This window comes from Tenrec ecaudatus, chromosome X (assembly GCF_050624435.1).
Source record: "Tenrec ecaudatus isolate mTenEca1 chromosome X, mTenEca1.hap1, whole genome shotgun sequence".
In the NCBI taxonomy this organism is placed as follows: domain Eukaryota; kingdom Metazoa; phylum Chordata; class Mammalia; order Afrosoricida; family Tenrecidae; genus Tenrec; species Tenrec ecaudatus.
The window spans coordinates 108,898,621-108,910,837 of record NC_134548.1 but is presented as its reverse complement, the minus strand read 5'-3'; the positions used below and the strand labels follow the sequence as shown (position 1 = coordinate 108,910,837).

Here is a 12,217-nt window from a genome sequence, read left to right as displayed (position 1 = left end):
CATGAGGCTTTATACTCCTGTAAAGAATTACAGTCTTGGAAACCCACCGGAGCAGTTCGACCTTGCCCTGAAGGGGCACTGAGTTGGAATCACCGTGATGGCAGCATGCGTTTTCGAGGGCAGAGTACAACTGCCCCTTACGGTTTCCAAGGAAGCCATGTTTATGGGGAGGAGCCTTGGACGGTGACAAGTTGGGCTGCTAAAGGCAAGGTCAGCAGTTTGACACCACCAGCAACTCCACGGGAGAAAGACGAGGCTGGTGGCTCCGGTCGAGATGTGCCCTCTCGGAAACCCAGAGGGGTTGGAATGGACTTCATGGACATAAGTGTGTTTGTTTTTGTTTTCATCTTGACAGGAGCCGATTGTCAGATCTTTAGCAGAGCAAATGGTGGGTCCAAACTGCGGGGCACTTAACCACTGTGCCACGAGGGATATCCCATTTCAAATCCGGCCTCTTAGTGAATGCATGTAGAAATGACCAGGGTTTCCGACCGGGTCCTTCTGGTTCGACCCCAGCGAAGAGGCTACTGTTCCTTTGGCCATGTCCAGTTTGTCACTCTGAGAGGTGGAACCGGGCTCTAAAGTTTAAGAGAAGCCCCTGGTGATTCTTAGGTATCTTGTTAAAAATGTGGCTCCTTCATCAGTGTATCTGTGGTGGAAAGGCCAATCCTCAGCAGGAGGTGGAACCAGAAGGAGCCAGTTAGACCAAAACCTATTACCATTCAGCCAACTCTGATTCAGAGTGACCCTAAACCTTGATTTCTCTACCAGCCTTTGACAAGCAGGGGAGGGCAGGAGGCCCGGTTGGGAAGGGAAGACCTTGGACCCTTAGCCCAGGGCCTCGGGTAGCTTCTCTTCTGCCCGTGCTACCTGAAGTGGAGCTTTGCTTGAGGGGCATTCTCACACAGTCCTAAGACAGTGTTTAGAAATGACCTGGAGTTAGAAAGTCTTACCCTCTTCAGAGTCCTACAAGGGTAGGAAACCATTTCTCCTTTTTATTAGGCCCCCATTTCCACCAACTGAGGTGTCTTTCCCTTGATGTCTTATCCCGGGCTCAGGTTCACTCGCACATGTCCCTTTGCTCCCGGCGCTGAGCCAGCTCCTGGTTGCTCAATAAGTAGTCGTCAATGAAGGTGAATATTTCCTCCGGAGTGACAGGTTCCATGTAACGTTCCCGGTCTATACCCTGCTTGTCAATCAAGACCATGTTGAAGGAGGAGCGGGTGAGGTGCTGAAATTGCCTGGAGAGAGGAGCAGCACGGCGGAGTATGAGACCAGGTTCGACGTACTACCCTCTGCCCCTTCAATCAAAAATGCCACTGTTGGATGCATCCCCCCTCCCACCATAGGCGGTTCCTTGTCCCCGTCCCTCTATGACCCAGTTCAAGTCCCTTTGTTAGCATCTGCTCACGCCTCAAGTCTTGCTGCCTCTGCGTGTCTAGCTCTGCTAAGCTGCCTCTGTCACCACAGTGAGCATAGCGTTGTCGCTACCAGGCTGCACTTCCTTAGAAAGTCCTCTTAGGCAGGACTGCCATGTACAGCTATGCAGGCTGCGCAGAGTAGCTCCAAGGGGAGGGGCCGCAGATGACACCAACTAGGAAGCGACTAGTATTCTCTAGAATTAGGTTAGTGATAAACTGTCAGGTGATACTTGGCAGCTCTGAGCTTGATCGGTATCAACTGTTCTCCTTTCCCTTAAATTGGGACCAAATCTTTCGGTATTCGCTGAGATGAAGCCCTAGAGGCAGGTATGGTTTTATTGGCCCCGAGTATATGTGGAGGCATGGGAAAGGTGATAATGGGTAGATAATGAGAACTATGGTCTCTCCCCCAAGGGGTTGATGAATGCAGTTCACTTTTGTCAGGGCCTAAAGATTCACTTAGGAGCCCTGGTGGTGTGGTGCTTATGCGTTGGGCTGCTCACTGCAAGGTCAGTAGTCCCAAACCTCTAGTCACTCCGGGGGTGGGGGTGGGAGGGGAGGGGAGGGGAGACAGGCCTTTCTACTCCTGTACAGAGTTACAGTCTCAGAAACCCCCATAGGGGCTGCTCTACCCTGTCCTATAGGGTCGTCGCGAGTCGGCATTAACTCGATGGCGGTGAGGGGTTTTTTTGTTTTGTTTCTATAAGGCTCCTTTGACTCCTTTGAAGACTGAAGGTCAAGGAAGGAAGTGGAGGCAAAGAGGCAGAGGCTTGTCCGAGTCATGTCTGAATCCACGTGTGCCTCAGTTTTGCCAATGCTTTGGGTCCCCTGAGGTGCCTTTAAGGAGCCCTGGTGGTATAGCAGTTATGCACTGGGGTGTGATCCAAAAGTTCAGGAGTTTGAAACCACCAGATGCTTCATGAGAGAAAGAAAGGGCTCTCTACTCCCATAAACAATTACAGTCTTGGAAACTCAAAGGAGGCCGTTCTACCCTGCCCTAGAAGGTCACTATGAGCACAAACTTGCTGGCAGTGCATGTGAGGTGCATGTTCTTGAGGGTGGTTGGGAGGGGCCCAGTGGTCTGGGCTATATTTCATACCCATTGTTTGATTCTGAGGTCCTACTACAGTTGAGAGCCATTTTTTGGTCTTACCGAAGGCATCTGTACGCATTCAAGATAAGACAGCATCCAAGACAATAAAAGAGTATGACTGTTGGTTCTCCCACAATCCCCTTTTGTCAGTGTCCTGCCTAGGGTTTCTGCCCAGCCCTTCCCTGCAGTTTCCCAGCCTGGACCTGAGTTCCTGGATGATATCGGCTGACAGCTGCTGCTCCCGGATCCGCCCCACCTCCTGAGGTGGCTGCCCCACCAGCTCGATGATGCTCACGTGACGCAGGTCCAGCCCACAGGTAGATTGCTGGGAGGAGAACATTTCATCAGAGTTCAAGCCTAAGGCTACTTGACGGATTCTTCCTGAAACCAAACACACACACACACACACACACACACACACACACAGAACATTTCATCAGAGTTCAAGCCTAAGGCTACTTGACGGATTCTTCCTGAAACCACACACACACACACACACACACACACACACACACACACACGCGCGCGCGCGCTCTGAAATCATTTCCCTCTGTTGTTCCTGAAGTACTTGCCCCATCAATGCTTATACTTAATGCTTCTTGCTACTGAAGGATACAAAACAGCTATACCACGTGGAGCAGAAAAAAGAACTGTAATTGATAAATCGCAGAGGCATAATCTGTCGTTGCTTTAGTAAAGGTTTAAAATGACATAGTTTGCTTATGAATTGCCTATTCTGAAATAATATTAGAATAGCCATTGTGTTGCAGAGGGGGGTCCATTGGTTAAGCGCTCTGTTGCTTCCCTAAATGTCAGCGGTTTAAACCCACCAGCTGCTCCACAGGAGGAAACTGTGGCTGTCTGTTTCTGTGGAAACGATATTGTCCTACAGGGTTTTTTTAGAGTCAGAATCGACTCCACAGCAATGAGTGGATTAATTATTGACTTACACATACCTAGTGCTTTGTAACTATTTAATCCTCACAACACCCCTCACAGAGTAGGTGGTATTATCCTAAATCTCTAGATGAGAAAAATGACTTGCTCAGGTTTGCATGACCGTAGGATGCTGAGCCACGATTCCAACTGAGGTCAGACTGCCTACCACAGTAGTGCTCCTGACCATTAGGCTGCATCACCAAAGCCTTTTCTCAATCTCCAGGCTTTCTCCAAAATACTGTGAAAGTACTCTTTTCATTACCTTTTGCTACCTTTCCGGCATTGTAGCGCACACCTCTCCCCTGCCCTGACTACTCTCTATCTTGCCTTGTCTTTCAGTATCACCTATTAGCCTTGAGCAGCGATTAAAGACACATTGAACAAGCTCTGCTACAGCACCCCTGATTAATACTTTGGCTCTTCCTCTCGTCCTGATCTCTGGAGTCCCTCTCCTCCCTAGCTGGTTGATTTTCTCGTTCTTGTATCCTGTTCAAGTGGAGCTGTTGACTTTGCCTGTCTTTTGTGGATCCATGGAGGAACTGGGTCCTCTTAGGTGTGGATCCCCCAACTCATCTACCACTTCCTTCATGGGGCCCTGAATCTTCACCTGGCCACTTCCATCCTAGTTTCCTAAGGCTGTGTAACACATGTACTGCATGACAGCAGCTTTAAAGAAACAAAATGTATGTTCTCACATGTCGGGAGGCTGAAATTCAAAAGGAAGGTTATGAACTAATCAATTCCTTCCTAGTGAGTAGCCTGGGTTTTTATTGGCTCCTTGGCTAGTAGGTGCATGTCTCGGTGTCCAATCTGCACTTTTTATAACTCTGAAGTGATTACACCTAGGATACAGCCTACACTGATATGGCTTTATGACATAATAAAGAAAACTTTATTTCCAAACAGGATTATATCCAAAGGTATAGGGCGAGGATTCCAATACATATTTTATGGGGCGTATAATTCAATCCATAACAGTTTCTAAGATTAAACCTTTAGAAATTCCTTTAACTTCTTTTGTTACCTGGCGTCATAGTTATCTCACTGCTACTATTAAGGTACAGTAGCAGTCCCTGTGGTTCTGCTCCTTGGGAATGGCAGCCCTACCCCCTCAGAGTTGGGCAGCAGCTCCTGCCTCAATCCCCTGGCATTTGTGAATGGCATCTCCATACTCCAGAACTGAGTTGGCGTAGATCTGATGCTTTGAAACCCAAGAGGCAGTGGGCCCACCCGTGGAGGCCCCATAACTCTTAGATCTAGATCCCTCCTTTGAGACCGAGGCTCTGAGGCTGTTCTGTTTCCCATGCATCTTTTCTCTTCAACTCTGCTTCCTTGACCTCTTTGTCCCTCGGGACACTTGGGCCTGTGTAGCCTCTGTCCTGCTCAAACAACTGTTACAGAGCTCTTTGGTAATACCATTAATGCCCAGAGATATCCTCCTCGGCCAATATGCCTTGACCAAAGCTACCCAGCTCGCTCACTTTGTGGGGCAGCTTCTGGGTCATCTCACATTGACCTCTCTTTGCTATTCCTGCTTCTCTGCCCCTTGATGAAAAAAAAACAAGTCATATTGGGACATAATTCACATATCATCCAATTCAATGGTTCAGGCATATCAAGAAGAGTTATCTAATCGTTACCACAATCAATTTTAGAACATGCTTTTCTTTGTTTTCCTCTCTTCTTTCTCGTCCTCATCGTTCTGACGTCTACACTGTCTCCAGTGTTGGAACTCTGCCATTCCCTTCTGAGCTCTCACTCAGATCCCCTTCACATCCCTAACTCCACCGAAAGTCTCTCCAGGACCAGCTGGGCTTTCATTATTAGACGCCTGCAAACCTTTCCCGCATCTGCTCAGTACCCACTTCCGCATTTTAAAGAACCTGTTAGTTAGAGCTGCTCCCACACTCGGGACCCAAATCTGTCTTCATTATCTATTGTTGCTGTAGCGAGAAATAATATAAGCGGATGGGTATGACAAAAATGTATTCTTTCATAGGTTAGGAGGCTGGAAGTCCAAATTCAGGGTACCGGCTCTAGGGAAAGGCTTCTTTTTTCTGCGACTCTGGAGGAAGGTCCTTGTCTCCTTTCAACATGGACATGGCATTCCTTGGAGAGCTACATATGTCTTTGGCACCAATCCCCTCCTGGGTCTAAGAGGTTCTCAGTGCAGGTACCCTGGGTCCAAAGGACATGTTACTCCGGTTTCCTCTTTCCTTGTAATAAATAATAAGTACCATATATACTTGTGCATAAGCTGAGTTTTTCAGCACATTTTTAAAGCAGTTATTGTGGTAAAATTAGGTGTCTCGGCTGATATTCAGATAGACTTATACTTGAGTATATACGGAACATCTTTCTTGGCTTGCTTCTCTCTCCTTTTATCTCTTGGAAGATGTAGGTTACATTCCAGGAGAATTCCTGGTACTGTGACCTGAGTAAGGGTGTCTCATCTTACCCCAATCCTTTACATCTGATTAGCTGATAACATCATGGGATGATGACATCATTACATCATTGCCAAATAATATCATTACATACCTGTCAAATCACCGAGAATCGGGTCGGAGTCAAGTCAACATACGTTTGAGAGACACAATTCAATTAATCACATCTGGATACCCAGCCCCTTAGCTCCCAGAGCTAGTTCTCTTAACTTTGTCAAAGTCAGAAAACGGATTCTCCTCAGCTTCCTTGTCTCCAAAGCTTCCTTGTGTTTGTTTTGTTTTTAAGTCAAAATGGAAATATCTACGTTGCCCTACCTCTCTGACACACGTGGCTTGGGGGTATCTGGTTGCTATTTCTTGTTCTGTGGAGTAAAATCCGATTGATAGCAACTCTAGATAGATAGAGGAGAGCTACCCCATAGTGGTTCCCAGGCTGTAACCTTCAGGAGGACGTCACAAGACCACAGTGTTTGTTCTGTTGCAAAGAAGGTTGCTGTGAGTTGACACGGACTCGACAACACCTAACAACCACAGCAGTCTTTCAGGAGCAGATCACCACATCTTTTCTGCTGTGATGTTGCTGGTGGGTTAGAACTACTGACCTTTCAGTCAGCAGCCATGAGATTAGCCTTTGCCTCACAAGGACCTCTTGGCTCTGTCGTATGATGTTAAAACCTCTCAGAGAATTCCTTCATTCAACTTTAAGACACCACAGCATGCTCGTTCCCTTTCCCTTTCCTTCTCTTCTCATCCCGGAGCCAAAGAGCCCCAGGTAGATCTTGGCTTTGCCTCTACTAGCTGAACCTTGGGCAAATCACAATCACTTAAGCTCTCCATGCCTCAGGTTCCTCACCTATAAAATGAGGCTCAGAGTACCTGCCTCATAAGGGTTGGTATAAGGATCACATCAATTAATAAACACAAAGCACATGGATCAATACCTGATACCTATATAGTACACCATATGTAGGGTTTTTGTACATCTTTATGGGGGTAGACAGCCTCATTTTCCTCCTTCAGAGCCACTCGTGGATTTGAACTACCGACCTTGTGGTTAGCAAGCCAACACTTAGCTGACAGTGGCAGCTGGACTCCCTGATACTTATATAGCACACAACATATTTTTGAGTACAATTGTTGTTCTTGAGAACATGAACATAGTTCATTCTCATCATGCACCTTTGATCACATCCATCTTTCAAGCCTTACCAGACTACTTGGCCACATGCCTTTCCCATCTTTCACCCAATCCCCTGTAATTCACATTCACTATTTTTATGCCCTCGTGGCCTTTTCAGTAAAAACATGGCAGTCTTTAAAGTGTGCTGAATTTGCCCTCATTGAATTGATCAAAAGCAATCCACAACACTGTTGTTGCCGTTGAGCAAGTGGAGTTTGTGCTGCAGAGAGAAACATGTGGAAAAGATAGGGGCAACAAGCGGGGCAGGGCTAGGGGGCATATAATTGCTAAGCCTTCATGAAGGGAATGGGTCTCACCTGTAGCATAGAGATCTGCATTTTATAATATCGGTTGGAGGGATCTGGAGCGGAGATGATGAGGAGCCGCCGTTTCTCAAAGAACTGATCCAGAAGGGCAGCAGCTGAATTAACATGAACGTTAATCTTCATAGCTGCGATAGAAGCAGACGGTCAGTAAAGCCATGACCTTCTCCTTCACCCCAGCATGAGTAACTTCACATTTTGATAGGAACCAGACTTGCGAGTTGATTCTTTCTCCCATGCCTTGGGCGAAATCCTGAAAGAATACCTGGATATTCTCAAACCTCTTCTTCTATGGGAGTCTTTTAAATAAACGCACTTCGCAATTCCCCTGTCCCACATCATACACATTGCTACAGGACCCCAGTGCCATGGGGGGGGGGGGTTGTCTCCAAAGTACCCCAGTCAATAGGCCCATTCTCCCCATTTCCAGGCTTGACTCACGAGTGCAGGTGGGCGGTGATCCTGACCACTGGCGACTGGACTGGCAAACTCGGGAGGGTGTTCCTTGGCGCTCGTAGCCGCCGTCACAATAATATTCACAGGTGGCACCATAGTTGTCTCCTGCTGAACTGCAACTTAGGTAGCCGTGCTGTGGTGGTTTCAGAGTTGGGCAGCGCCTCACTGTTAGGGAGAAGTTGAACTTAGTGGCTGTGATGTTTCTCTTAGGAAGGAAAGGCTAAGAGGGTGCCCATATTGGACTTTCTAGAACGGGAGGCCAATGGTGGGTGATCCCCTCTCTGTCCAGTGGCTAGGGGTTGAACTAGAATTGTCCTTTCTTAAAGAGTTAAATCTTTCAGACAAAGGGGTTTATAAAGCCTGGAGTATACATAATGTTGTCCAAAGATTTTATAAATCTTAAAAAAATATTCTCATCTATTTCCAGATGTAAGGACTTGTACATAAAAATGACAACCTTGCAGAATTGCTTACAATAGCAGAATTAAAGCAGAAGCAACCTAAATGTCCAATAGTGGAAGAAGAGTTCAGCAACTTCTGAGATAGCCTTAAACAATACCACAAACCCACCACCATCCAGTCGATTCCAAAGCTAGGTTTATGGGAACAGACAGCCTTATCTTTCCCCCTTGGAACCACTGGTGGGTTTGAACTTCAGACCTTGCCATTAGCAGCCAAATGCTTATCTCACAGTGCCACCAGGACTGCTAAATCCTTAGAGTAGAATATTTTGTTGGCCTTAAGAGTATTTCTGAAGAACTGTAAGAGAACATGGGAAATTGACGATTGTTGGAAGGCACGTGAAAAGTAGATGCTCTAAGCTAGAATAGGCTGTACAATCTTAATAAGTTTTTAAAATCATGCATAGGAAAACACTAGTAGGAAGATAGATATTCAAAGATTAACAAAATTGCTTCTGGGTGGCAGGGAAAAAATTTTTTTCTTTGCCTATTTCCCTGCAATGAACATGAATTCTTTTAATAATGAGGTAAGTAAAATAACCCCTAATGCCCCAAGATAGCACAAAACAAAGAAGATTCAGGCAACCAACCACACCCATGTCAGCAGAAGTGAAATCCAAAGAACGAAGTGTGATTGGATTTATTAGGAGGTCAAGAAATAAAAGGGATACAGAGGATCTTTGTGACGTCCGTCTGGATTTGGGAGACTCGGTGAGTCTTGCTGGGGATTCAAGTTTTCTGAAATGTGTGCATGCATATGCACGGGAGGTTTTCTGGATGAGCCTATTTGGTAGACTTTTTTTCCCCCTCGGTTAACATAAATGATGTGTGTGGCCTTCAGACCTGGAAAGGCGAGGATCTTGATGGGTTTCAGGAAAGTTCTGACACAGTAGGAATGATGAAGACTGTGGAAATGGAAGAATGCTGACCTTGCACTTTCACAATGAACTTGCAGCTGGCTCGGTTATAGGCTCTGTCATAGGCAGTGTAACGAATCACATGCTCTCCTTCTGGGAAATGAGAACCAGGCTCAGGGCCCCGAAGTGTCACCCTGCAGGAGACAGGGTGAAAGAGTCCCTGAGGAAGGAGACCCTTTGAATGAAGGTCTGGGACACAGCATCCCCGTGGCCTCATCCTGTGCAGCTTCTCCCAGGGACCAGGAAGATAGGAACGTGCATTAATCGGGCTCACCTGGTGATGGTACCATCAGCAGAGTCTTTCACCAATGGTGGGTCCCAGTATACTCGAGCAGTCAACTTTTCCGGTTCTGCCATCTTCTCACGTGAGTGGGGACAACGAATCTTGGGGGGGTCTATGTCTGCCAATGTCAGAAATCAAGTGTTGACTCATGGGCTCCCCTATCTTCGCTACTAAAGGGGACCCATGAAAGCAATCCCATGCTCCTGGGTAGGTCTAAAGTGCATTCTCAGTTAAAGGTAACCAAAGAGAGAGGTAGGAAGCCTAGCTCCAGGCAAGGTGAGCCCTTTGTAAAGCACATACTCACTGTGCCATCCCCCACAGAGAACAAGACTGCCCTTTATAGTGAGAATTGCATATTCCTTGCATCAGCAGGAATCTTTGTATTTACCTACACATACAGGCTCGCCTCCACTCCATCGCCCATTTTCCATACAGATACGGCTGCGGTCGCCTTCCAGGTGGTACCCACTGGAACAGCTGTAGTCACAGCGGGAGTCGAGAAGCACCCCGTTTGTGCAGGAGTAGGTTCCACTCGTGATGAATGGCAATGTGTGACATCGCACCTCTGAGGGAGAACCAAGTGGCAGGCTCAGTGGCCTGTGAGGCTAGCTAAAGGGGATGCCAGGGCACCTAGCACAGGGAGAACCATCTCAGCGACAGCCACAGACCCAGAAGCTCTACCCAAACTGTCCTTAAACATTTGTGCCTAGTTGCTATTCTTTTGTTGAACTGCTCTTTAATTTTCATATTATAAAGTATAATGGTGCTCATGGGGGGGAACACTCTTCTTTTTCTTTTGTCTCAAGGTAGTAAATCACTTGTCTAAGTTCAGGGCTTTTGGAAGGAGACTTAGGTTTGCGTACCAGCTCCACCTCTTACTCGCTCCGTGGCTTTGAGCAAATGACCTCATAGGAGTTGCCGTGTTTTCAGGTGTACAATGTGGATATCTCAGAGGATGGTTGTGCAGATTACAAAGAGACAGTGCATACCATACATAAACCTCTGAAGTCATCTAGGATTTCAAGCAACTGCTTTGGGTAGCTCTCCTGGAAAGAATTCACAGCTCCTTTTGAGTGTAGTTTTGAGGCTGCCACCAGTACGCTTCCTTCAGCTGAGGCTCACTTGCATGGGGAAGGACGCTGACCCTCTGTGCTGACTTAAGACAAATCAGACCCGTGCCTTCGAGGAAGCGCTGATGGTCTTTCACCAACGAGTCAGCCGTGTGCCTTAGACGCTACGTGTGCCAAACCCCCAAAACTGCCACCATGAATGGATTGTGGGCCTGAATTTGCCAAAGTCTTGTTTGAGACACCTGATGAATTAGAGACGTAGGCAGGCCATCCATTCCCCAAAAGTTGTCCAAGTTCTATCTCCGCACAAGATCAATTGTTGGAGCTTGGAATCACGACTCTTAGCTATTTTCATTTTTTCTTGTTGGACTAACTCCACTGGAGGTTCCTGCCTCCTCAGTCTTCCCATCTCCCTTAGGTAAAGATCTATGGCAACAACAGCCTCCTTGAAATCAGGGCCGAGAGTAGAATAATTTGTTTACCAGTTGAGACTGATAGATCCCACATGTTCATCCATTTGTCTCCTACAAGAAACGTCTGAACTAGATTCACTGCTCCAATGCAGTAATTGACTCATCTGGCTAACCCAGAGCCATTAAGTCAAATCTGACTCATCATGTCCCTTTAGGACAGAGTGGAACTGCCACATATGGTTTCGAGGACTATAAACCTGTACAGAAGCAGGCTACCACATCTTTGGGTAGCACGTCAATATTTAACCTGCCACACCACCAGGGATCCTTAATTCATTCTATTTCAAAACAACCCCCCCCCAAAAAAACCCTTATTGCCACTGAATTGATTTCAACTGCTAGTGACCCTAGAACGCAGAGCCGAAAAGCCTCATCTGCCTCCTCAGAGCAGCTGGTGAGTTCGAATCACCAATCGTGTGGTTAGCAGTTCAACATGTGGCCATCTAGGCTACCAGAGTACTTTTACCTACAAAGATGTACTTCTCCATTCTTTCCAGTGGTTTGAAGTTCATGTTAAATTTATATCCTTATATTATTTTAATTTTATAGACTGATTCAAATTCATTCAGGGAATGATGAGGTCTAAGTTCTAAAACAAGCAGCCTTGGTGGTGTAGTGGGTAGGACTTTGGGCTTCTAACCACGAAGTGAACAGATTGAAACCCACCAACTTCCCCAGGGAGAGTGATGAAGCTTTCAGCTCCTGTGAAGATTTATTATCTCAGAACCCCACAGAAATAATTCCACTCTGCCCCATAGGGCTGCTATGAGTCAGAATCGATTCAATGGCCATAATTAAATCCTAAAACAAATATATTACAGTTACTTAGAGGGGTGTGGTTGCTTATTTCTTTTTGGCTATCAAGCTATTTCCCTCCCCACAGCGTCTTTGCTGGCCAATCCCATTTCTCTCGGAAGGTCAGTATTTTTGTCCAGTTATATTGTGTTCAGATGTGCATGATCATGTCTCTGTTCCATTAATCTTTAAGCAGCTTGGGGGAAATTTAGGAATTGAATAAGCTGAAGTGACCTACACAGGGCTGTGCACCCATAGGTGTCCTACAACTGGTTTTCAGCAATGGACAGAAGTGGACAAAGTTTACTCACTGAAAGAGAGTAAGTAGACTGCAGAACTTGAACAAGAGGTAGGAATTT

General features: G+C 46.5%; 1 protein-coding gene across 2 annotated transcripts in view; it reads right to left on the bottom strand.

The window, feature by feature from the left end:
• Positions 1-949: 949 nt before the first annotated feature.
• SRPX2 (sushi repeat containing protein X-linked 2) overlaps positions 950-12,217 on the bottom strand; it is a 36,429-nt gene continuing 25,161 nt past the window's right edge. For both annotated transcript variants that reach the window (XM_075539215.1, XM_075539214.1), the window contains 7 exons: positions 9,909-10,085; positions 9,512-9,638; positions 9,250-9,371; positions 7,845-8,024; positions 7,398-7,531; positions 2,718-2,839; positions 950-1,241 (listed from right to left, as the gene is read on the bottom strand). In XM_075539215.1, the coding sequence (XP_075395330.1) occupies positions 1,061-1,241; positions 2,718-2,839; positions 7,398-7,531; positions 7,845-8,024; positions 9,250-9,371; positions 9,512-9,638; positions 9,909-10,085 (1,043 nt within the window). In that variant the 3' untranslated portion in view covers positions 950-1,060. The remainder of the gene's footprint in view (positions 1,242-2,717; positions 2,840-7,397; positions 7,532-7,844; positions 8,025-9,249; positions 9,372-9,511; positions 9,639-9,908; positions 10,086-12,217) is intronic.